Raw genomic sequence first — 27,581 nt, 5'->3', positions numbered from 1 at the left:
TCCTAGCCCCCGATATAATGGAAATATGAATTGTGTATACTGGATTTTTCATGCACTAACATACATGTTAAATAACAAAAGAGCATTGACAAAATCCAGCCCCATAATATTCATTTGACTGTAACAGTAAATCTGCTTTTGCTAGATCATGTTCCTGGATCTTTTGTTAATCCATTTTGATGTAAACACTGTAAAAAACCCTTATAACAAAGACACTATATAACCTTAGAAATCACATGTGAGTCAGTATTTTCAGAATCACCTTTCTTCATTGAAAAACAGTTTCATGTCATTTCATTTGCTTTTTTATCTTCACCAGTGATAAATTGCTGTAACTTCTCAAATAAAATTGAGATAAGTTAAATTGATTTTATCCAAGTGCAAACTTTTTTTTACAGTGAAGGAAGTTGATTCCAGAAATACTGACTCGCATGCATGTCATTTCTGTTCTGAGGTTATTGTCTATAAAGTTAATGATTGTGAACAACTGCACTTCATTGTCTATGAACTTGAATCATATCTAATCTAATCTAATGTTTTATCCAATAGCTTGTAGTGATCTTTGTTGAAAGCTTGAAAGAATCTGATGACTATATGCAGCGTTTCAATCTTATCAGCTTGTAATGAAGTAAAAATAGCCTACTTTTACTGTACAACTAGGCTACTATGACAAAACACCTTGATATGTTGACATCAATAACATGAAGTGTTTTTAAATAATTATGTCTTATGAGCAAGAATAAGATAAAATTTTAAAAATGGCATATAATTTTTTTATAGAGCATCTATTACATGGAGCGAGAGAGAGAAATGCAAATTGCATCAAAGGTATACATATTGGCACCTTAGAGCTACATACTTATAATACTCAACAAAGTCTAAACCATTTTCAAAATAGTTGGTTTTAGCATTAAAGTTAAAAGAATTATTGAAATAAATGTTAAATAATTCAGTATTTTTTACAGAATAATAATGCAGACCGTCTAGAAGTTCTCATAGTGGTGAATGAAATGTGTCTGGTCATGTTTGTTCATTTGCTGGCAAGCTTTCTCCACATTCTTGGTCAAACCAGGAGGACCACAGCTGAACACGCCAATCTTTTCCACCTTGTAGCAATAAAATAAAATAAATGAGTCATAAATGAATGTATTCTTGGTTTATCATTTAATTATCAAAGGCAAATGTAAGATAAACATGTTTATGTAAGTTATCATTACAGATAAAGAGAATGATCTCACAAGGAAGAGCAACGTGTGATTTGTATTAACAAAGCATTGGGTGTAAAAAAAGAAATTGGGTTCAGACCTCCAGGTGAACTTCCTGTAGCGAGCTGAGAAAAGCCACAAAGGGCGGACGACCGAAGTGGGTTATAGATCGCAGACCGGTAAACAAACTCCTGTTCCACACTTTCTGAAAGTGACGCTCGCAGACGTACTTCAAAAAAAGAGACAAGGCGTTTTATGACCCAAGACCTCTGCCCGTAACTTCATAACAGCAGTAAAGTGAAATTATAATCAAATTAAACTTAGTTTGTGGCATCATAAACCAGCTGAGTGGCTTGTTATCATTCTTATACAATGGCTGGTTTCTAAATAGGCTTTAATGCGTTTACCAGCATGGTGGTGCGGAGGTCAAACTTCTCAGCCAGCTGGGTGATGTAAATGTGCACGGATACTAAATCATGGGCGTCCAGCTCCTCCACCTCTTTTATGATGTCTGATACCCACTCGAACTGACGCTGCGTTCGTGTCACCCAGATAAAATACACCTACAGTAGTGCAAGAACACATTACTCAATAAAAAACCTTCCTGGTTACACTAAACAAAGCTCTGACATATAGTTACACTGAAAAAAATGACTTTCTTAGTATTTTTGTCTTTTTTTTGGTAGAAATATCTAAAAATTCTTAAATTAAGATGCTTTTCTTGATGAGCAAAATGACCTAAGAAATTGTTTTTAAACAAAGAATATACAATTTAAGTGAGTTTGTAAAACTACACTGCAAAACATTATTTTCAAGAAAAAAATGTCTTAGTATTTTTGTCTTGTTTTCAGTAAAATTATCTAAAAATTCTTAAATGAAGATGCTTTTTGAAGTCAAATTGAAGTGATTTAATAAAACAAGAAAAAATCTGCCAATGGGGTAAGCAAAAAAATCTTGAAAATATTTCTTAAACACTAAATTCAAGAAAAATTCTTGAAAATTTGCTTACCTCATTGGCTGATTTTTTTGATTGTTTTATGCACAAAATCACTTAAAGTTGATATTTTTGGTCTAAAAACTAGACTTATTTTCTTGGGTTGTTTGCTCATTAAGAAAAAGCATCTTAATTTAAGAATTTTTGATAGTTTTACTGAAAACAAGAGAAACATACTTTTTTTCAGTATAGCAAAAATATCTGCCAATGGGGTCAGTAAAAAATCTTGAAATAAGTTAACTTTTTTCTTAAACACTTGATTCAAGGAAATTTTCTCACCCCATTGGCAGATGTTTTTACTTGTTTTTAGCACACATTCACTTAAATTTTATAATTTTTGTCTAAAAACTAGACTTATTTTCTTGGGTCATTTTGCTCATCAAGAAAAAGCATCTTATTTAATAATTTTTAGATGAAAACAAGACAAAAATACTAAGATTTTTTTTCTTGAAAATCATTTTTTGCAGTATACTGCAAAATATACTGTAAAAATATACTGTATAATACAAAAAAGTCTCTTAATGGGTATTTTGCCCTGTATTAAGTCAAATATATAAACATCCTTATGACAAAAATATTGACTTTATTTCCTGAATTAATTTATTTTCCGAACTTATTGCAATTCATTTTCTTATTTTAGGCATAAATTATTTAAACATTTGCTAATGATTTAAGAAAAATGAAACATTCTGTTTTTCTTTCTAATGCTACTTACAAAAATATGTTGGGTTAAAAAGGGACAAGCCCGGGTGGGTTGGGTTGTAATTTAACCTATGCTGGGTTGTTTCAACCCAAAATGCTGGGTGGCTTTAACCCATTGTTGGGTCGACCCTTATTGACTCAACGCTGGGTTGAAAATAACCCAAGCATTTATATATATTTTTTGAGTGCATATAAATGTATATTTTTTTCAAGATGTTTAAATTAGAGATGCACCAATATATTGGCCTATAATTAATATCGGCAGATAACCCCCCCCCTATCGGACATTGACTTTTTATTGTTTAGAAAAAGCTATAATGACTACAGATTTGCAGTTTGTACATTCTGGACTTTTAATAATTAAAAAGTTAAAAAGTAAAAAGCAAAACTATTGGTATTTATTGGTATAGGTAGATGTCATCCTAAGTAATCGAATAATATTAATATTGGCACAGAAATTTGTATTGGTGCATGATACCTGTACTAGAAAAAATTGACACTGCAAAAATATTTTGGTGTTGCAAGAATAAGCAAAATTATCATTTTTATCTTAATATTCCCTCTATATGCAATATTATCTGACATTTTGCCTAATTTAGTGTTTAAAGGCATTTCATGTCATAAGAGTGTTTCATTGGAATGCTTGATTCTGATTGGCCAGTCACAACATTTGCAGGTTTGTTATTACCAAATTACAACCGGTCAAAACTAATAACACACGGTAACCCAGATGCTGCAAATCATTTTGACAGGTACAGTTTAATATTACACAAAAATTCAATATAAATATGTCGTTTAATAACATATATGACATTATATTTACAAATGATTAAATGAAATAGTGTGTTTGTGACATTTGAACGTCTTATCTTATCTGGAAAAATGCGGAAGGTCTGCATTCGTTAAAAATGAGCAAATAAAATATTTCAAATCAATACTTAATGTTCCTTAACCTACTTATATGTAAAATAACTGTGTAAGAAGCATTAGATTAATGTACCAGCGGCCAGTTCTTATCATGAAATAAGCCCCTATACAAGAGCTTATTTTTGGGATAACAACTGGCTGCCTATACATTATCCCTTAGATGTGAATCTGATTATTGCATAACAAAAACATAAACTTAAGATGATGCATTTTATGGGCATGTAGTACCTTTTTGCAATGAAATTTGAACTTGACTGAAGATTTGAACACCAGGTCTTTTAAGATGGAGGCAAATGGCGTCACCCCGATCCCGGCGCCTACCAGCACTGACACCTCATAATCTCTCCACTCCTGATGGCCCTCCCCAAACGGCCCGTCCAGATACAACTGCAAAAAATTAAACAATGCACATAAAAAAGGCAATCATGGTGAATTTAAACAACTCTGGGCTGATCACGCATAATTCTTCATGATAAAAACAAAATCTACATATGCTTACTTTTGGATACCCTTTGGTCTCCTGGATCTTCTCAGGGGTGTAGACCTCTCTGAGTTTGCTGGTCCAGGGTCCCGCTGCACGGATATGAAGACTAAGGGTCTCCTCGTGTGGTGCGGAGGTCAGGGTGAAAGGATGGTACTCATCTGTGCCAAGTGCCAGACATGCGATACGTACCCACTGTCCCGAACGGTACACAAACCCCTGAGGTCGTTTAAACTCAAGGTATGTTACACCTGGAGAAATTGAGGAGATGGTTTGTCATCACTGCTATACAACAAAACAACAGCATTGGTCACGGAATAAATTACCAAATAATTTTTGGTCTGGCCAATGGGAAAGAAAAAACATAAAAAAAGATCTGCCAAGACACAAAAGTTCAAACTTTCGATTATATACTAAACTATAAAACAGCAACCTCATAGCAATGAATGTTTCCCATATAATTTTTTTGTATTTGCTAGACTGACTTCTGATTTTCAGTTTTGAGAAGCTGTATGAATTCACAGCCAGATGTAAACGCATTTCAGCACCATTGTGTCCAGCTCTTTGAAGACATGGAGATAAAACCCACAGAAATAAAAAAAGCTTTGTGTACCTGAGGGCAGCAGCTCGGCTTTCACCACCGGGATCTCCACCTTCTTCCTGTTGAGGCTGATGAGTTTGTCCACGAGGAAGAGGAGGCCGGGAGGAATCAGGTAGATGTGGAAGCGTGGTTCCTGAAGGAGGCCGTAGCTTCCATGTATCACCGTCTGAGAAAAAGAGGTTTATATTTTTGCGTAAAACACGTGGCTTGTCCAATCAAATTATACTTTGTGAAATTAGTGTATCTCACCAGCACATAGACGAGTACATAGAGGTAATGTGTGACCCAGAATCCCCTAAAACTGATACGCCTGAAATATCGTGAGGCGAAGATGTACATAAAAGCGAAGATCAGGAGCAACAAGACGCCAGTGAGACCTGAATGAGACAAAGAGAGAAGTTACGTTGTACATACACACATAGGTGTGTTAAAATATCATTTTATGAACCGCTATACCTGGCACAGTCTTGAAAAACCAAAACGTCCATTTCATTGGAAGCTCCGACCTGCAAATGATTGACAAAAAGGATCTTGAGCAAGGCTTCTGTAACCTAAAACAAACTTAAGTGGGAGGTTGTTAACAATATTAATAATAATTTAATAATATTTTTTTCAGATGATCTGAATTACCCATTGTTGGAGAAGACTCTAGGAAACAGGCAGGCGAGGATGCTGAGGTCACTGATACAGAAGATGTACACATTGACCACGTGACCCAAACTGTGTACGACTGGAGCACAGAGAATAACGAAAAACAATTACTGACTAGAAAAAGACAACTGCAAAATATTTAAATTCATAATTTATTTTATGTATAACTGAATTGGTAACAGAAACAGCAAATAATGGGTTTGATTCTCATGGTAAGCACATACTCATAAAATATGTAGCTTAAATGCATTGTGTAAAATGCTTTGGATTAAAGCATCTGGCGCATGCATTAAAGCTGCAATACGTAAATTTTTTGTTAAAAATGAATAAAAAATCAACTGTCTTCTCACCATACCCTAATTCACGAAGGTATATGGGAATGCGGAACATGTCAGTTTAACGCCATTTAACCCATAGATATGTATAATAAAGGCTAGATGCCTTATGGCGGAGTCTCTCACGTCATCACCTGGCGGCCATCTTACCTCAGACAGCTTGCTCACTCGTAGCCAGTGTTGGGGAAAGTTACTTTTAAAAGTAATGCATTACAATATTACGTTACTCCCAAAAAAGTAACTTATTGCATTACTTAGTTACTTTTCATGGAATGTAATGCTTACGTTACTTTTTAGTTACTTTTGCGTTACTTTTTCTTGAATGAGCCTTTGAAAAATCGATAGAAAATTGAGCAAGTTATGGTCATGTAAAAGTACATGTACCATTAAAACACAATGGTACGAGTGAGCGAGCTGTCTGAGGTAAGATGGCCGCTAGGCGCAGATGTCGACCTCCATTGGCCAGCAGCGCGGGCGAGACATCTAGCCTTTATTATACATATCTATTAGTGATGCGCGTGTCAGCGTTTTTTTCCAACCCGCAGGTCCCGCTTTTATGAAATATTTGGCCCGCCCCACCTGCCACACAACACTGAATCTATTTTTACAAGCCGCATCACACGCACCCCGCGACCATTAAAATAGACATACTAGGCATTTGTAATGTTAATAAAAAGAGGCTTTATTTCAGCCTAAAAGTACAGAGCCCCTAAGGTGACATTGGAGTGAAAAAAATCTATAGTTTAGTTTCATGTGCTCACGTGAAACTTTCATGTGCTCACGATAAACTTTCATGTGCTCACGTGAAACTTTCATGTGCAGAATTTTATTTTCGCGTGCTCACGTGAAGCTATTGCGCGAGCATGTGAAACTATCGCGTGCTCACCTGAAACTATCGCGCGCACACGTGAAAGCGAAAGTTTCACGTGCGCGCGCGATAGTTTCACGCGAAACTAAAAAAAAAAATCTGCACATGAAAGTTTCACGTGAGCACATGAAAGTTTCACGTGAGCACATGAAACTAAACTTTATTTAATTTTTGCTCCATGTCCCCTTAGGGGCTCCGTATAAAAGTGCATGGAAACAGCCATTAGATTACATCGCCCTGTAAACTGGCAACAACGTACGCGAATGAACCATAGAAACCAGCATGGTCATATTTATATAGATAGGATAATTATAAACATTTTAAACATTTACAAAGCAGCGTTTGTATTATCTATTCACAATAGATAATAGGGCCCACGGGTTACGAGACGACCCGTGCATCATGAATATCTATGATTTAACCCATGCACTGCAAAAAATTATTTTCCAGAAAAAAATTCTTAGTATTTTTGTCTTGTTTTCAGTAAAAATATCTAAAAAAAATTTAAATTAAGACCCAAGAAAATAAGTCTATTTTTTATACCAAAAATATCAAATTTAAGTGATTTTGTGCATAAAACAAGCAACAAAAATCTGCCAATGGGGTAAGCAAAAAAATCTTGAACATTTTGCTTAAACACTAAATTCAAGACAAATTCAAGAAAAAATTTGCTTACCCCATTGGCAGATTTTTTTGCTGGTTTTATGAACAGAATCACTTAAATTTCATATTTTTGGTCTAAAAACTAGACTTATTTTATTGGGTCGTTTTGCTTATCAAGAAAAATCATTTTAATTTAAGAATTTTTAAATATTTTTCTGAAAAAAAGACAAAAATACTAAAAAATTAAAAGTTTTCTTGAAAATCATTTTTTGCAGTGTAAGTACATAAAGTAACCTGCAATTTCATGTTTAAACAGAGCTGGCGATAAAGAGGCAACATTTACAGACTGCAGCCTCAATGTACATAGTATGAGGAAATGGAAATACAGAATCGTGCAATGAAACTTGAACCCTGGTGACTAAACGCATCATTAACAGAAAAACTTAAGTTTACTTAAGATTACCAATGTCGTAATTTGCATAACAGCACTATCAATTTGAGTGTCGACTCATACATTACTGGACTAAAGACGACAGCTTCCTTCATCGAAATGGTATAGATTGTAAATTCAGATAGAGGCCCATAAGGAAGTATTACTGAAAAGAAGAGATGCACGTAGCTGGAATTTTTGGCCTCTGACCTGACAATATGACGGCCACCATAGCCATGTGTCGGTGGAGATCGATGGCTGCATCGAAGGGGATGTATCTGTTGAGAAACGTCTCCCTGCATATGGTTATCAAGTTACGGCATACGGTAAGCAGCATGTAGGGAAACAGGAAGGAGATGGCGGCCGCCGAACTGCGAGATATTAGCACGCCCACCATGGACGTCTCTGGGATCCCACTGTCATTGTCCTGCAAACCATAATCTACAAACATCGCTATTGGTTTGCAACTATTAGTGTGGATATCCAGCGTCACAGTCACGGTACATTTACGGTACAATGCAATAAAACAATACGGTAATAATGAAAGGAGACTTACGATAGCATCTTTCTAAAGCTAGTCCAGCTATGATCCCGTACATTATGACTATGCAGACGATATGTCTTCTGTAGTTTTCTACGAAGCGTTTGAACTGTTGGATCTTCTGCTTCACTGGGTTCCTGTTGTAACGTTCTCTATGAGGCCTTACGTAGACTTTGGGATTGGTTGAGCCAAACCTAATAACAGCAATGAAGTGTATTTTTATTTTGTCTCATGTACGGTACATACAAAGCCTTCATGTAGCTGGTAGAGCATGGTTTAGCAACACTATGGTACTTTTTATTGTTTATTATCATTATTTGATATGTTTTCTTGTAAATTAGCTTTTATGTTTAGGTTCAGTAATTTCACTTTTATGGCAATGAAAAGATTATTAGTCACTTATTAAAATACTTTATTTTCAACAAACCAGTTTTTCTAAATGGCCTGAGGCCGGGATTAAGCAGATAAAAATATAATACGTGCCAAGAGCATTCGTCAACTTAAGCATTTTTTTTGGGGGGGGGACAGGGGGCATTGCCCCCCCAAACCAGAGGCTATTAATGAGATAATATTTTATTTGTCTAATCTTAATATTTTAATTAGTAGACTTCATGGGTAGTAACATAAGGCTAAAATTTAATTTATAAAAAAAAACAAGATGCACTTTCTCCTTAATCTCAAAGCATGCAGTATGTGACCAACCTGATCTCAAAAATTTCTGTGGTATAGTCACAGAATATTTTGCTTATTTATCCATGTCATTGTCACGGATCTCCACATTTTTCCGTGTCCGTACCACAGACTTTCTTTTCCGTGTCACTTTCACGTATTGGTTACTCAATTGTTTTTCCTATTTTTAAACCATTGTCGCTTGGGTTTGGGGTTAGATTTGGGGTTTTGGTTAGGATGTCATTTTATGTAACAGAAAGTCATTTAATCCCCAAACCCAAGCGACAATGGTAAGAAAATAGGAAAAACTATTGAGTAACAAATATGTGAAACTGACACTGAAAAGAAAGTCCGCGGTACGGTCATGGAAAAATGCGGAGATCCGCGACAATTACACGGATAAATGACCAAAATATTCCGTGACTATAACACGAACATTTGTGAGATCAGGCTGCGTAAACATATGTGAAACTTTTAGTGATTTTACTTATTAACTCACATATTTTTAGCTTCAATATTTGAAAAGTTTAGAAAAAGCCGCTAAACCCCAACTCCGACAAAAAATTGATAATAATATTAACCGAATGCTCTTAACACGTACTATACGTTCATCAAATACTTCCGCGTCAAATCCGCTTAATTCCACCCACAGGTCATTAAAAAATACAGTTTTTTTAGACAGAATCCATAAGATTCTGATAAAAAATGTGAATTAACAAGAAATCGATGTTTAAAAAAAGCTATTAGGTATTCGAGACTAGTGCTATATCTAAGTCAAGATAGTCGTGCCTTAAAACGCCCTTTAGCCGTGACTTAATCCACGATACAACACAACACAGATACTTATTGTCTTATATACAATAAAAGGTGAAACACAATAAGAAGTAAATCCGGCACTTCTGTTATGTTTATGTGTTGTGATTGATAGCCAGGGTGTTGATATGCAGTTGGGTGTTTTTTGCAATGTTGCAATACAATTGTTAAGGTCCTTGTCTTGCGATTTTTAGGTAGCTGTTGTTTATTACCACATATTTGCAATTATAACTTCTACTCTGTTTACAAGAATACACATCGTAAAGCAATAAAATATGTTGTCAGTCACCAGATAAATCTATCCCAGACTAATCATAAAACTCTGATACCGTTGAAGTGAAACCTGGCCGACATTATGTCACGAACAGGCATCAGTTCCCACAAACGCTGATTGCCACATTTCACGGGTTAAGCTAATGACGGGTTTTTCAAGGGCTTAAATCTAACACCCTGCTGAGCTTTAAATGGCCATCCGCATGTTAAAACACGCATCATAATGCAACATACACTCCTATATGACCATCACAAACATGTTAATGCCTCACTTCTTGGCCTGTCTTTCACGAAGTCCCTGATGTCCCTCAGAGATGTGAAGATCTTGCACTGCTGGAGAACTATTAAAAAAACAACATTATTAAATTATTGTGTTATTGTGTAGTTGTTTAAGAAGCGCCATGTGTATAGCATTCACCTATTTTTCTCAATGAATGAAATTCGCTGTTGTCTGGCTAGTTTCTTCTTACCATGTACCTCCATGCCTGTTAACACATGCACAAGAGTGGACTTCAAAAAGTGTAGAAATAGAAAGTAATAGAAATAAAGCACAGATGATCTATTCAACCTTTAATATTGAGATGAGCTGAATGATCTTGCAGTAGAAAGTGGAAGTCCTCCCAAGAAAAGCGATCCTTGTTTTCAAGTTCAGCTGCCTGAAGCATAACCGCTATGCCATCATCAAACTGACTCTTAGACAAAGCACCACCAGAGATCTCAATGAAAGACCTGAATAGCAGAGAGAAGATCTTCTGGACATCAAAATGTAAGATTGAAACACTTAAAGATTATATGATATCATTGAAAAAAAATTTCTAAGTTATGGCGATTTTCCAGATAAAAAATTGATTTTAAAGAGCTGACCTGAGTAAGGAAGAAAACTCTTCTTTGGACAATAAACCGTCTCCTTTAATGTCATGCATTGAAAACAGAAGCCTGGACTTTTCCTCAGGTGTACCTGGATTTGAATATAGCAAAATAGAGCAAATATAGCAGGCATAGTAAAAAATGTGCAATCATAATAAACATAACAATTGTTCATCAATCATAACAAACAAAACTGAAACAATCATGATTTCAGTTCAAGTTTGATTTCAGTCATTGATTTTAATCTTTGACATGATTTTACTTAAAATTATGCTATTACAGAATGTGCTTTATGTTTGTTATGTAGGATGACTTTTTGTAGAAAACAGTAAATCACAAAAAAATGACTTTAGCTGAATTTTCAGGCAGGGTTGCATAAAGTAAATGCAATAAAAAATTACAATCATGGCATTTATGGAAGAGCTAGCATGCATTACATTATTAATATTGCAAATGTATAATTTGAATAGCCTTACCTGTCATAAAAATGACAATGACATCCAGAAACTCCTGAAAGGAGATATATCCATTGCCGTCCTTATCGGCCAACGTGAACATGGACTCCACAAACAGTGAATCAGGCTTAAGGCCGAACACGCGGGCAAATTCATCTCGTGTTATCTCACATTGTAAAGCCTCTCTGGTCCTCTTGCTCAGGTCTCCCGCATCACTTTTATCAATGTCCAAAACCTATGGTCAAAAAGACATTTAACACTCTCAGTGGCGTAGCAAGTCAGTCCCGGGCCCATATGCAAAAAAATGTACGGGCCCCCTTTAGCCAAAGCCCCCCCCCCAACCTTGCCCGTTGGCACTGTTAACTCTTTCACCGCCAGCGTTTTTAAAAAAAGTTGCCAGCCAGCGCCAGCGTTTTTCATGATTTTCACCAAAGTTTAATGCCTTCCAGAAAATGTTCTTCTTTAAATAAATAAACATACAATATACCAAATAAAAGAACAGACCCTCTGCTTTCAAACAAAAAAAACCGTTTCATCCTACCTTTAGTGGTTCTTTTGCAATCAGCTTTTGAATATGGGTAGGTTTTTGAAAAAAACACCATATTTTGAGCAAAAAGCAAAAAAAATTCCATATTTGTGACGGACTTTTCATAGAGATCATATTCAGAGCGATCTTTAAAACAGACACGGACATGCAGCAGCTTGCCATAGGGCAATACTTCCGGTTTTAAAAAGTTGCGGAAGGGCGGGGAAAGAGTTAACTGTGGCGCGCAGGTCTGTTAACAACATATACTTTTAATAAGGTAGTTACTTTTTTACTTTAAAGGGTAGATTTAAATAAAGAAAAACTAAATGTTTTGGGTAGTTTTTGACTCGTGACTAACTTCTCCGCCTTCTTTTTTCCTTTTAAGGCCCCACTTTTATGTTTATATTTGTCCTTCCTTAATGTTCATGTAGATAGCCGCTATATTAACCTCTCACACTGTATTTTTTTTGGCGCGGCAATGCGTCCTGTAAAAAAATTATGGCGTACTAGTCTACTGCAGCCGCTGAGTGAAAAATAAATAAATACGCAAACAAGAAATGACTGAGAAATTAGACATTATGGAGAAATAAGAAATCACTACACATGATATGCATACAAAAATATATTTATTGAAGCCACAAATAAAATTTAAACTGAAAAATTTTTTATTAAAAGCTGGGGCGGGCCCAGGGCCCATTTGCACGTGCATACCCTGCATGCCCAGACGCTACACCACTGAACACTCTGTCTCTAGACTTTAAATGGGTCTAGAGACACTGTTAAACAGTTTTTCCACATTTCTGTGTTCAGGATTTTTAGGGCGGGGCTAAAAGAGTGGCTCGATGACACACTGGAGTCGCCGACCATGGCCCCGCCCCTAACACAATAATGAGCATCCATTCAGGTTGTAGTGGTATTTGAACGTTGAGAGAGACGGAAGCTTTTCAACGTGTGGCAACGTTTTCAGCGCATACAGTGGACTCGCCCCCAGCATTTGAAGCAGAGATTCCTGCCTGTTTTTCCAAGATTTTGATAATTTATTTCATTTACTTGGCATTTCCTTATCATTCAAACTTGTCTGGGTGGTGACTAACACATTTTTCTCTGGGGTGACAAACTCAGAACACATATTTAATATCCATTTACACAGATTTTAAGACGCATTATTAGTGTTGTGAAGTCAACATGCGTACCTTTGCAAAAGCGTGTTTGAAGAAAGTCTCCACAATCTTTTCTCGTTGTTCTCTGGTCACTGCGTCCTTCAGCATTTCTCTCTCGCTCATTTCCGTCACGTTCAGACTCTGTATTCTGCCATCCAGCTCGGAGCGCAGCTGACTCAAGAACTGAGATCTGTGATCCACATCCTCAAAGAAAAAAACCTGGTGGGCAAACATTAAATAAAATATGATGTCACACAAATAAAGAGTTGCTATGCTGGTGATCTAAGTAGTTGTTAGCATGTTGCTAAAGTACGTGGTTGCTAGGGTGTTGCTAGGTTATCCTAGCGTGATTTTTAGCATTTTGCTATGATGTTCAGGGTGGTTGCTAAGGCGTTGCTAAAGGTTTCTAGCAGCAGGGTTGTAGCTAGAAGGGATACAGCAAATGTCGAAATCTCGTGAAATGTTAAGTGCTGTTTTATCCAAATCCTACCCCCCTACCTAACCCTAAACCCAACATTTCACATGATTTAGGCAGTAGCTGTCTTTCATCTAGCCAGAACCGCTGTTTTCATCCTAATCCTATCCCCAAACCTAACCCTAAACGCAAAATTTCATGAAATTTATGCAGTAGCTGTATCCCATCTAGCCAGAACCGCTGTTTTTATCCTAATCCTACCCCCAAACCTAACCCTCAACCCAACACATTAAGTGATTTAGGCAGTAGCTGTATACCATCTAGCCATAACCACTGTTTTCATCTTAATCCTACCCCGGAACCTAACCCTAAACCCATCATTTCACTGGATTTAGGCAGTAGCTGTATCCCATCCAACCAGAACCACTGTTTTCATCGTAATCCTACCCCAAATCTACCCCTAAAACCCAACATTTCACGAGATTTAGGCAGTAGCTGTATCCCATCTAGCCAGAACCGCTGTTTTTATTCTAATCCTACCCCCAAACCTAACCCTAAACCCAACACATTAGTGATTTAGGCAGTATCTGTATCCCATCTAGCCAGAACCGCTGTTTTCATCCTAATCCTACCCCCAAACCTAACCCTAAACCCATAATTTCACTGGATTTAGGCAGTAGCTGTATCCCATCTAGCCAGAACCACTGTTTTCATCCTAATCCTACTCCAAATCTACCCCCAAAACCCAACATTTCACGAGATTTAGGCAGTAGCTGTATCCCATCTAGCCAGAACCACTGTTTTCATCCTAATCCTACACCCAAACCTAACCCTAAACCCAACATTTCACGAGATTTAGGCAGTAGCTGTATCCCATCTAGCCAGAACCACTGTTTTCATCCTAATCCTACACCCAAACCTAACCCTAAACCCAACATTTCACGAGCTTTAGGCAGTAGCTGTATCCCATCTAGCCAGAACCGCTGTTTTCATCCTAATCCTACCCCCAAACCTAACCCTAAACCCATAATTTCACTGGATTTAGGCAGTAGCTGTATCCTATCTAGCTAGAACCACTGTTTTCAACCTAATCCTACTCCAAATCTACCCCCAAAACCCAACATTTCACGAGATTTAGGCAGTAGCTGTATCCCATCTAGCCAGAACCGCTGTTTTCATCCTAATCCTACCCCCAAACCTAACCCTAAACCCATAATTTCACTGGATTTAGGCAGTAGCTGTATCCCATCTAGCCAGAACCACTGTTTTCATCCTAATCCTACCCCCAAACCTAACCCTAAACCCAACATTTCACGAGCTTTAGGCAGTAGCTGTATCCCATCTAACCAGAACCACTGATTTCATCCTAATCCTACCCCCAAACCTAACCCTAAACCCAACATTTAGGCAGTAGCCGTATCCCATCTAGCCAGAACCGCTGTTTTTATCCTAATCCTACTCCCAAACCTAACCCTAAACCCAACATTTCATGGAATTTATGCAGTAGCTATATCCCATCTTGCGAGAATCACTGTTTTTATCCTAATCCTACCCCCGAACCTAACCCTAAACCCAACATTTCACTGGATTTAGGCAGTAGCTGTATCCCATCTAGCCAGAACTAGGGTTTTCATCCTAATCCTACCCCCCAAACCTAACCCTAGAAGGGATACAGCGTTTGCTGTCGAAGGTCAAAATACAGAACGAGTTAGTTCAAGGTAACAAAGTACAGGTATGAGCTATAAGCACCACTGAAGATTAAATAAGTATATTTTTGAGTTACCCTGTCTTGGAGAATGAATAAGGTATGCTTGATGCTTAAATACAAGTTTCCCTACCAGATCAAATTCTTTTGGGACCTTCAAAAGTAGAGCACGATGCAGGTGATCATTGGAAATCAGTACATCCAGGTGACGATCCCGGTTGGCAAGGCAATGAGAGGTCAGAGATCCACTCTCATCAAAGATCTGTAAGACTTTCTTCTCGTTGAAGGCAAGCGTGACCTGCCGTGGCGCGGTATGGTGACCCAGCCACTCTTTGGCTGGAGGTAAAAGTAAAACGCAAAAGTCAACTTGATTAGCAGATCAGGTCAATGTGATGCACCGTATCAGGTCACGTGACTAACCAGTCATTCCACGTGCAGGTTCTTCATCGCTGGTGGAAGCGCTGAGCTTCTTCTGAAAACGTTTGTATCTGGCTGTCCGGATATGAGCCACTACGCAAGCCACTATATAGCTCACTGTAAAAAGATCAGAATGACATTGTCTATGTGTCGATTTAAAAATGCATTCCTAGCCTATAGGTATTATTTGGCCGTTTAAAAAACATTGCAGTAATTTTGATGTAAGTGGACCTGCGGTATGTAGATAAAAACGGCTTATTCTAAGGTAATAAAAACAATACAGTTCATTATGATAATATAGATCTTCCTAAAAGTTACACAATGAATCCTGAAATTAATGCATTTGGTGGACATTTTTGTCCAAAGTGATTTACAGTGTGTGCAGGTGTGTTCGAACCCATGACCTTTTTGTGATGCTAATGCAATGCTCTACCCCTATACAGGAGCACAAAATTATGAAATATGCTTTCATATTTATGCATTTGGCCAACGATTTGGATAAGCAACTTACAGTGCATTCCATATAAATTTTTTTAGCAGTATCTGTGCTCCCTGGTATCAAATCCATTTTCAACTGAGCTACAGGAATGGCCAACTATCACATACACTCACCTAAAGGATTATTAGGAACACCATACTAATACTGTGTTTGACCCCCTTTCGCCTTCAGAATTGCCTTAATTCTACGCAGCATTGATTCAACAAGGTCCTGAAAGCATTCTTTAGAAATGTTGGCCCATATTAATAGGATAGCATCTTGCAGTTGATTTGTGGGATGCACATCCAGGCCACGAAGCTCCCGTTCCACCACATCCCAAAGATGCTCTATTGGGTTGAGATCTGGTGACTGTGGGGGGCATTTTAGTACAGTGAACTCATTGTCATGTTCAAGAAACCAATTTGAAATGATTCGAGCTTTGTGACACGGTGCATTATCCTGCTGGAAGTAGCCATCAGAGGATGGGAACATGGTGGTCATAAAGGGATGGACATGGTCAGAAACAATGCTCAGGTAGGCCGTGGCATTTAAACGATGCGTAATTGGCACCAAGGGGCATAAAGTGTGCCAAAAAAACATCCCCCACACCATTGCATTAATGAGAAATTGAACAGGTGTTCCTAATAATCCTTTAGGTGAGTGTAGATTAATCCCGCCAATACATTAGGGCTTAAATGTAAATTCAATAATCAATACAAAATCACCGGTTCTTACCAACAGGAAACAAGAAGAGCACCACCACTGTTATGCCAAAACCAACTTTACTGCCATCATCAAAGTAACTCATAGACGTAGCCTTTGTACAGGGGTGAAGATCGGTGTCTCTGATTGGTTTAGATTGGGGGCAGGGATCACCTATTTAAAAAAAGTCCAAAGTGAACAATTCCTGCCATTATAATTTAAACAATTTTTGCTGAATGTGAGCTGCTTGGTACCGTTCAACCAGAAAAAGACATTTTTCTGAATGTCGCCCTCCTTTGCGCTGGTGACATGTAGGAGAACATCATGAAATGTGGTGCTACGTATGTCTTGGATCTCTTCTTCACTGAACAACCTAAAGGAGATTTTTATCAGAGACTATTTAATACAAAAAGTAACAAGATGCTATGTGTATAATCATTTGACCAATAATGTCCCACCCATTTTGTTTATTCTCAAACCAGAAGCGGTCAGCGTTCCTTATGCGCTCAAACTGGTCCAATATTATGGCTGAGAATACAGGACCAGGTCCTTCCTGAGCCTCCAACATCCCGCCTACAAACAGCTCCAGTCTGGAAGTATCATTATTGTACAAGTCTGCAAGCTTCTTTAGCAACTGGAGAAAAACATAAATATGTTAACATTTAATAGATGAATTAATGTTATGGTCGCTATTTGGAGTCTTTGATACTTTGTATATTGTGATTGGCCTGAATACCTCTGACGTCAGCCGGAACTGTGACGCTCTTTACCATGTTTGAAAGATTCGGTCACAATGCAATGCCAACAGGAGTTAACTTACAGGCTATGAGTCAAAGCGGGAGGAATTATGATAATGTCGGTCTTTTCTACATAACCAATCTCAGGACTGTTGCCTACAATCCGTGTGTTTGTTGTAGTCCAAGAAAAGAGATTTACGTTGGAGACGACAACTCGCGTCATCGTTTACTTTTGGGGTATGTACCTTTTGCATATCGGTAACATGTACTAATACACACCTACACACCAAATGTAAATGTAAAATCGTGAATTGGATAATTGGTGCATTTGACGCGGGATTCAAGGCACTGAATCTGAATTTAGCATGCATGCATGAACTTTACACTACCAAATTAGCTACCGAAATCCTACAAATATCATCATACCTGTGTATTGTTCAGTTTGGGGTTGATCTCCTCCCAGGTATTGACCTGCTTCATGTCGAAGGTCTCTCTGACCTGATTATAACTAGGCAGCCCAAAATCACGCCCCCTCTGGATGGTCAATGCCACTGCATCCGAGCGGGAGAACCGCAGGGGCCCGTACATGTAATCTGCCCAAGGGATGGCACAGAAAAGATGAATTCACCCCTTCAAAAAAACTCTTTACAACATTAGTGCCTGTTTAAACAAACCTCTCAAATCCTCCACGATGATGTTGTCCTCCCTCTCCGTGATCTGAGAGGCCATGCCCATCACCAGCTCATCTACATCCTGACCGGACTGCACATTTGGATTCTACAGTACAACGAAAAAGAGCTTAGAAATGTGAATAAAAATCAGTTAATATTTAAGATATCACGGTTATATTTTCATAGAATGTTCTGGATGATTTTGTATAGAAAACATTAAATCACAAAAAATGACTTTGCTGTTTTCATTACCCATAGTAAAAATCCAAACCAAACCATTTTTTATGACTCACATTTCGGTTCCAGAAGGTGTTGCACAAACGCAGGCCAGGAGATTTACTCCCATCCGCATTCAATGCACTTTGGTAATGGCACGTCCTGTTCCTGAATCCCAGAGATAATAATTGAAACGATGTACATTACATTTACTCATTTGGCAGATTCAGTGCATTCAAGATACAGATTTGATCAGTACGTGTGTTGACTGAGAGATCAAACTGATGACCTTAACTTTGCTCTGAGCTACAAATTCAATTATAGACCAAAAACTGAGGAAGTACAGCTAATACCTGTGCATTAAAATAAAAGTAATGTTTAATATTTGATTTAAAGTGATTCAAGAAATGTACCTTTTATAAACACCAGGTGGAGCAAGAGTCAGTCCGAACCTCACTGCAGCTGCTTCGAACTCAGCAGAGATGCCTGGATCAACATATTTCTGATAGCCTGCAGAAAGACAGTGCAGTATACACCTAATGGGGACGTCTTAAAGGGCTCCAGAGGTATTCTGGGCACCTACTGGCTACATACACTACTTTTTACTGCAAAAGTTTAGGGTTACTCTACTGAAATGTTTAAAAACCTTTTTTTCTGTTTCTGAGGGAGATATGTACTTGGAAATAGAACCAAAATTGTATTTAATACAAATGTTTTTGTATTAAATGGATTGTGTTAAAGTCAGTGTAAAGTCATTTTAGAGAAATGTATTGCTGAAACACGTTACAAAGTAGGGATGCTTAACGATTAATCGTGATTAATCGTTAGCAGAATCAAAGTTTATGTTTACATCATATATGTGTGTGACTGTGTATAATAACTTTGTATAAATAAATGTACACACATGCATGTATATGTTTTAGAAATGTTTACATGTGTATATACATTTGTATATTTATGTATAATTTATATTATATATAAATATAAATACCTAATATATAAAAAATTCTTAAAATTATACAATAATGTGCTCATATTTATATATATATATATATATATATATATATATATATATATATATATATATATATATATATATATATATATATATATATACATACATATTTATTATACACAGTTTACACACATATGTGATGTAAACAAAAACTTTTATTCTGCTAACAATTAATCGCGATTAATTGTTTAGCATCCCTATTACAAAGTCAGTGTTAACTAGAGCTTTAAGAAAAATAATCGTGCATTTGCGCGTTTTCTCTAATGAATTATAATGAATTACGGTGAAATGACGCCACATCCAAAAGCTAAAGGGGGCTCTCGTGCAGAAACGCAATTTGTGCCACAGAAGAAGAACCATTACAAACGCTACTCCAGGAAATGGCTGTTTCTCAATTCTAAGAACGCAAAGAACGGACTTGGGTTCTCGTGGAGACTGGTCTTGCCAAGCGACCTTGGAAGAACGAACTCAGAAGGTCGCAAGAACACAGAACGCACTTGTGAGAATTGAGATGTGTGCGATCTTCCTGCTGGTCACGTGACCTCCCCAGATTTCAACGCGCAAGTCTGCACTCGATGCATCCTCGATATCAAGAACTCATCCGGGTATTTTACACGCGTCCACTGTACTTGCGTTCTTGAGAATTGGAATTGAACTTTGACTGTTAATGATGACGTAGAGCAGGGGTGTCAAACTCAAGGCCCGCGGGCCAAATCCGGCCCACCCCCCGAGAGTTTACTAATTATGTTAATTATGTGGCCCGCGAGAGTTTACAGATTATTTTATTGTTATTATAAGTTTTATTTTTTGCAGGTTATTTCCTACATTGATTTTTTAGCAGCCACCAAAACAAATTTTTGTCCCGCCAAAGTCTTTTTGTAATGTAATTATAGTGATAATGTTGATGATTGCATGAGAAAGAACGAGCCACGCCCCGCACGCGCGCACTACTAGGTTGCGTGTCTGAATGCGAACGCTGCAGCCTCCGGAGGTCGCATTTCCAGGCTGCATACGTCATCAAGACTGTCTTGTTTCAGAATATTATGAAATTGGATGAAAACAGGATGAAATTGAGTTTGACACCCCTGACGTAGAGCGAGGACACAAGGACGCAAGATCGCTGAAGAACGTATATTGAGAAACAGCCAACGCCTAGAGAGGCATATTAATATCGCTGTTCTTCAGATTGTTTCAGGTATTTTCATGATAATAAAGAATATTTTGAATGATTGTGTTTGCAGAGAGTTGTTTTTTTAAATGCACGTTATAAACGACTCCAACTCATAGTGATTTTAGATTGATAAGGACTTCCTACTAACCACAGAGCCGTAGTACACGCACAAGCTGTGCATGAAACACAGAATCGGAGCCTTGCGATTCAGAATCGATTTCAGAAAGTTATTTTTAATGGGGAACGCAATGCATCGTCACAGCCCTAGTGTTAACTATTGTGGAGTTACACCGTTTTCTACATTTATGTGTTCAGAATCATGTGGGCGGGACTAAAACAGTGGCTTAATGACACACTGGAGTCACCGAGCATGGCCCCACCCCTAAAACAATCGCAAACATCCAATCAGGTTGCAGCGGCGGTATTTTAAAGTCTAAATTTATATTATGGTATTTCTTACAAATGACTTATCTGTGAGCTTCATTATTTAAAAAAAATTCATGTGGCCTCATAATCTTTAATCAAAAATGCAAATCTCTTCACCTCCTCAAAACGATTTCTCCTTTTTTCCGGTCTATGGTATGGCAGGTGAGCAGGGTCCGGGAAAAGATTGCAGCGTTAGCAACACCACCCAACTTTAAACGATCCGATCAGTTCTCGATGGACGAATTCAAGTCCATCCCTACCTTTTTTCATTTCAGAAGCCGTTTCATTCAGAGATACATTAGCACGGGGGAAATTAGACATCGGTACCTCCGTTTCATGGCGACTTTAAAAAAGACAGCCAGCTTTCCTATGAGTGGGTGTGGTCTTAGCAGCGACAGTGGACACGCCCCCAACGTTTGAGTGCAGGGAAGCCTTCCTGTTTTTCCCAGATTTTGATAACTTATTTTATTTACTTGCCGTTTTTTAAACCATTCAAATTTGTGTGGGTGGTTAATAACACATTTTTCTGTGGCGTGACAAACTGAGAACACATTTAATATCGGACTTTACATAGTCTTTAAATAATAAAAAAAGCAGCCAATAAGAGGCCAATAACAGTATTGTTTTTTTACTCAACTATTTACAAAGTTACTGTATTTTACTTTGCTATTGCATTTTGACAGAAGTTGTGGTTACCATGGTACATTTTTAAGGGACTCAGCAGAAATTACACACTTGGCATGTGTTAACCTGTAATGACGTAGGGGCCAAGACCATGTTGCTAACTGCAAAGGCAACAATGTTACGTAAAAGCCATAAGAGATCTTTTAACAAACCACAGATTAGTCTTGTGTAGCCAGACTTCTGACTTGCGGCATGAAGTCTGGGCCACTTTGTTGCTTTATCTGGCCTGCTTTTTATGTGCTCTTCAATTGCATGGTTACCTCTGAATAGATCCCACAACAATAAAGCAGTAAGATTACTGAAATAATTGGTGGAAACGTCCAGTTTGGGCATTTCTTTTTTTCTAAAGGTGTGTAAATGACCAAAAATAAAATCGAATGCGACCGCACCTTCAGACGGTCAGGGGGTCGAGCGCAGGTGTGCCGTCTGAAGCTGTAACTAACCACAGTTTAGGCCTACATTTCCACATTCACGCATACAAAATTCTCACCTGAATAAGAAGGCACTTGAATTCCCAAATAGGCCGGCAGCCACTCGTAGAAAGCTATATTCTGAAAAGAAAACCATAGATGGCATAAATCCATGTAGATTAATAACTATATTCATAAGAAAGTGCTTCGAACAAAGACTTCAAAGGAAACAAAGATACTGTCGTACGTTATGGCCTTCCAAATTGGCACCTATTATGTGCAGTGACTCAGTAACACTGGACTATCTGCCTTACCTGAAATGTTGCAATAACCCTCTTTCGAGCATTTTGGAAAAGCTCCTCGTCTGACCATGAGGGGTGTTCCTCGTGCAGTTTGGAGGCCAGGTGATTGTGGTAACGAAACCAAATGATTCCCTCGATGACGGAAAAGATGTTCTCATTGGCCCAGGCATTTCCAAACTCTGAGGACAAAACCACACTGCTAGCTGGATATGTAACATTTATATTTTGATTATTGCTGCAAAATATGTATCACAAGCATGAAATACAAAAATATAAGTATTAAAATAAAAGTAATTTATTAGTATTATTATTATTGTTATTATTAATAATAACAATAACAATAATAATAATTATATAAAATGTACACAATTTTACTATATAAATATATATGTATAATAATTAGGGCTGTCAATCGATTAAAATATTTAATCTCGATTAATCGCATGATTGCCATGAGTTAACTCGCGATTAAGCGCAAATTAATTGCACATTTATATCTGTTCTATATTATTATACATATATATTTATATAGTAAAATTTTATGAATTTTATATAATTATTATTGTTATTATTATTCTTAACAATAAAAAGAATAATAATATAAAATGTATACAATTTTACTATATAAATATATATGTATAATAATTAGGGCTGTCAATCGATTAAATTAGTTAATCTTGATTAATCGAATGATTTTCATGAGTTAACTTGCGATTAATCGCAAATGAATCACAACTGTTCGATATTTACCTTAATATAACACTTTTCAAGTTTTTAAAACTCTAATCAACATGGGCATGGACAAATGAAGAGTTTCGTTGCAAAACGAGATAACTCAGTTTTTTTATTTTTTCAGAAATCTCGTTTTTTTTTTTGTGCATTCCAATTAATATCAATTCAACTGCAGTTGGTTTGTTTTGATTTAAACCTTCATAACTTAAAAAATACAGCTAAGTAGCAACATAAAACAAAATAATAACATGATAACATAATAATAAACATGTTTTGACAAAAAATTTTAAAACAGAGGTTTTTTTGCAACGAAACTCTTCAAATATAGATGCTTAATGCAATTTTAAGGTTCAAAAACAAAATTACCTGAAAATATTTCATGTTCATTTAACTTTGAACAAACTGTTGCCAGTAAATAACATAAATGTAAAATCTACAGTAAGTTACTGGCAGCTAGTTGTAATTTCTATCCAACAACATGCTAGGCCTAGGGTCAGAAATTGCGCATTAATTGCACATTAATAAAATGTGTGTCTTTAAAATGAATTTACATTAATGTGTTAATTTTGACAGCCCTAATAATAATGTATATAATTTTACTTTTTTACGTTTAAAGGTGAGTTGATGAATTTTTCAACACTACGCACGTACACAGGGCTGTAACTTATATATGACTTATTAGTCAGATGTCCGAAAAATTGTGGTATCAGGATAAAATATTAATATTACATATCAGGTTTATTAGTCATTGGGTTAATAAGTTAAGAAATGACTATGGCCATTACCATTAATTCACAAACCACACCTTAGTACCTTACTGGAATTATGTCATTTTCATAGCAATATGACAACTGCACATTGTTATGGGCTGCAGGAGGAAATAAATCTCTAACGGGATTTTACAGAAAATTCCCCATATAGGAACGTAAGTCAAAACAAAGTTTGTAACAAATGCATATGGGAGTTTCCGGGACAGGATTTAAGACTAGCCCTTAGTTATATGAGGAAATTTAGGTAGTTTTTACAAACAAACCTTAAAAAAATAATGCTAGTGTGCATCTTAAAATAAAATATGGCACTGATATATGTTAAGATATGTCAGTTTAAGGTGTTTTTGAATTAAGGCAGCTCAAACATGCAAACAGCTGATGACTCTGGACCAGATATGCCCTGGATCCATTACGGACCTGCCGACTTCGGCCCAGATCCAGTGTGGATCCGGCCTGGAGTGGTCTGCTGTCTAAAACTAGAAGTAGAAGTCCTGTCCGGGGAAACCACCCCATTATGTTTAAAGGTGCTGTAAACAATCACTTTTCCAATTAATTAGAACGCAACTAATGGTTTCCTTACAAATAGAAACTTGTGTGGAGATCTATAAACCCAAATGAATAACAGGAAGAAAGCAGTGTTCATTGGCAAAGTTTTATAATGGGAAGTAAGAGGAGGACATTCCCTTAACAGTTTTTTCCAAATTTCTCAAAAAACCAGGAAAAGATTTCAACCACGGTCGTAGCCTAATGGTTAGAGAGTTGGGCTTCTAACCCATGAGTTTCTGGTTTGGTCAATGGCTCATAGTTTGCGACTGAAGTGCCCTTGAGCGAGGCACCAGTCCCCCATTTGCTCCCCATGTGCCTTCATCACTTTTATTTTAAACTATTCTTCACATATCACTGATATCTATCTGCACCGTATGATGATAAACCAAGGTTTGTCTTACCATAGAGTCTTTGCGAACTAGGGCCGGTGGTGGGATCTGGTGCGCTCCACATTAGATAACTACTGCTACTCTGTTTGGGCATATCCTGAGAAGAGCCCGAAGACAAAAGACCTCTGGAAAAATTTCTCAGAGCATCACACCATGAACCGGAGGATCCATAGATAGAACTGCCATCTATCCATGCAGTCACATGATTGACCTTAAAAGAATTATGGGTAGGTAAACTGAAGTTTGGCCACATGCACGTGTCCTGTCCTGTACGTTACCTGCGTTCGGGGATTGTTGGGACTTTTGCCGGTGCTTTGGTCCCACGCTGCTCTTTGAAATGGAAGAGCAGCCACTGGTTTTGAAGAGTTGGAGCCGAAGACCGGGTCATCTTTTTGGACTTCAATATGCATGAACTCAGGGGGGCAACTGGGCCTACGCGATTCTGAGATCTCAGACCATACGTGATAACCTGTTGGGTTAACAAAGAGCATGTGCAAAAATAACTTTACAGTGCTCTCAACAGATTTGCATATGTTTAAAAAAAGTTAATAATTGTAATAGTTCGGAATTACATATTTAGAGAATTAATAATCCTTGTAAGAAAAACATAGAGCTCAGGGTTAGTAAAGGAAAATGCAGTGGTAAACTGGCAAGGAAGTCATATTTATTTTACAGGTTTTTGATAATGATTTGTTAATTGAGTTGTTTTTTGTTTGTTTTTTTGATTAATGGATTTTGGCTTTTCATTTGCTGTAGTTTTAACCAAATTAAAGTGTAGCCACTTATATCCCTGCTGTACAGGGATCTGTTTAAAATACAGAAAAAAGATAATTTTGTCATTGCAACTGACATGCAGATACAAAATAGTTTCTTGTTTCGGTATTTGCTTGTGTTGCAAGTATTTGCAGTGTTTTTCTGTATTTGCTTGCATTGTGAGTATTTGCAGTTTGTTTATATATCTGATTACATTACAAGTTTTTGCATTGCATTTCTGTTTTTGATTGCGTTGTGAGTGTTTGCAATGCGTTTCTGTATTTGGTTGTGTTGCAAGTATTTGCACCACATTTCTGAATTTGGTTGCATAGTGAGTATTTGCAGTGTGTCTCTGTATCTGGTTGCATTGCAAGTATTTGCAGCGCATTTCTGTATTTGGTTGCTTTGTAAGTGTTTGTAATGCGTTTCTGCATTTGGTTGTGTTTCAGATAAATGCAGCACGTTTCTGTATTTGCGTACATTGTGAGTATTTGCAGTGTGTTTCTGGTTGTCTGGTTGTGTTGCAAGTATTTGCAGCGCTTTTCTGTATTTGGTTGAAATGTGAGTGTTTGCAATGCATTTCTGCATATCCTATGAAGGCTGTCCGAATGCGTTTCCCGAAGCTGCCTTCATGCCGCCGAAGTTATTAGGCAGCAAGGCAACAAGTCAGTTGCCTTGGTTTTCGGACACAGCCCCAGTCTCTAATTTGTCCTTGCATCAAAAAGAGTACTGGTTTCTTTTTAATTTTTTATGTAACAGTACATTTATTAGTAAAAGTTATTTCTGGTGCTCAAAAGGTTTTTCCATGTTATTTAAGGTAATTTACACACAAGATGCAGCCTTTACTAAAATTAAATCTTACTTAAAATGTGAACTTATAATTAAAGACTTGGTTGTGTGTCACTCAACAGGTTGCGTCTTGCATAAAAGGGGGATCACTCACCAAAGGCCACAGAGAGAACCGTTCTGTTTTTGTGGGATAGGAGACCGGATTGACCACTCATGGCAGTGTTACTTATGTGCCGGGGGTTGGGCAGGTGAGGCTCCTGTCGGGCCATATAAACTCCATCAGCATACTGCGCCGGCAGGAGACGCACTAGAGCTGAATCTGTAATAGCAAAATAGTCATGTTTAAAAACTACTTTTAATATGTTAAGCTTTTTAATAATTTATTTTAAGGTGAATTATTTTTAACCCACTCACTCGCAGACCCTCGGTCATGATCTGCCAAATTATTATACCACCCGTCGTACCTCTGAACTTCCCAAGTAATGGCACCGGAGTCGGCACCTGTTTGGTTCAAGGTGGATCAAAGAGAGTTTGGAAGCAAATTATAATAACTTACATGAGTATGCATGAATTAGTTTCACAACATTTACATACATACATACATACATATACATATACATATATATACATACATATACATATATATAGTAAATATATATGAAGAGTTTGGTTCCAAAACGAGATAACTATGTTTTTTATTTTTTGTACAATGTACAGTATATGTGTATATATGTATGCATGTATGTATATATTAAACTAATATGTATGATATGTCATAAAGATACTGTAAGATATAAAGGAATGTAATTCACATTAATCACATTTATTCTTCAATAAAATATAAAACTGTAAATTATTCGAGTGAAATATACATTACAAATCAACAAATATAATATATAACATATAACATATTATATATCCTCCTGTTTTATTAGTAACAGCATGCACTCAAGCTTGCATGCCCACATGATAAAATACTGTGGTAAACTTTAGTATTTACTGTAGTAAGCTGTTGTAAATTGTAGTATTTACTATGGTAAAGTTCAGAAACACTATAGTATGTAGGAAACGTACCACAGTTTATTATAGTAAATACTAAAGTATATTATTTCAGCAATCCACAAGCAAAAAAATGATTTGTGTTATCCAAAC

General features: G+C 37.1%; 1 protein-coding gene across 1 annotated transcript; it reads right to left on the bottom strand.

Annotated features, from left to right (window-relative positions):
• Positions 1 to 820: 820 nt before the first annotated feature.
• On the bottom strand, positions 821 to 26,925 carry duox (dual oxidase). The gene is made up of 32 exons (XM_065292149.2): positions 26,844 to 26,925; positions 26,584 to 26,748; positions 25,166 to 25,356; positions 24,900 to 25,098; positions 22,463 to 22,629; positions 22,229 to 22,289; positions 18,856 to 18,952; positions 18,520 to 18,610; positions 18,230 to 18,332; positions 17,982 to 18,148; positions 17,277 to 17,452; positions 17,073 to 17,191; positions 16,852 to 16,992; positions 15,642 to 15,755; positions 15,355 to 15,557; positions 13,135 to 13,320; positions 11,437 to 11,650; positions 10,958 to 11,051; positions 10,662 to 10,822; positions 10,512 to 10,578; positions 10,366 to 10,434; positions 8,354 to 8,532; positions 8,008 to 8,238; positions 5,541 to 5,640; positions 5,367 to 5,416; positions 5,160 to 5,287; positions 4,923 to 5,076; positions 4,328 to 4,560; positions 4,057 to 4,215; positions 1,613 to 1,768; positions 1,306 to 1,434; positions 821 to 1,106 (listed from the first exon to the last, which is right to left on the bottom strand). The coding sequence occupies exons 2-32, from the start codon at positions 26,696 to 26,698 to the stop codon at positions 984 to 986; spliced, it is 4,377 nt and encodes a 1,458-aa protein (XP_065148221.2). The 5' UTR covers positions 26,699 to 26,748; positions 26,844 to 26,925; the 3' UTR covers positions 821 to 983.
• Positions 26,926 to 27,581: the final 656 nt, after the last annotated feature.

The sequence above is a fragment of the Paramisgurnus dabryanus genome, chromosome 23 (assembly GCF_030506205.2).
Source record: "Paramisgurnus dabryanus chromosome 23, PD_genome_1.1, whole genome shotgun sequence".
Taxonomy (NCBI): domain Eukaryota; kingdom Metazoa; phylum Chordata; class Actinopteri; order Cypriniformes; family Cobitidae; genus Paramisgurnus; species Paramisgurnus dabryanus.
This window is presented reverse-complemented; position numbering and strand designations above follow the sequence as displayed.

Bases quoted from the DNA above. Each gene is read 5' to 3' on its own strand.
- duox (XM_065292149.2), bottom strand. From the start codon at position 26,698: ATGGCCCGACAGGAGCCTCACCTGCCCAACCCCCGGCACATAAGTAAC. The intron at 18,333-18,519 runs GTGAGTCATAAA...GTTGTACTGTAG, and splicing joins ACACCTTCTGGAACCGAAAT to AATCCAAATGTGCAGTCCGG. The intron at 10,435-10,511 runs GTGAATGCTATA...TTTTTTTAATAG, and splicing joins TCATTCATTGAGAAAAATAG to TTCTCCAGCAGTGCAAGATC.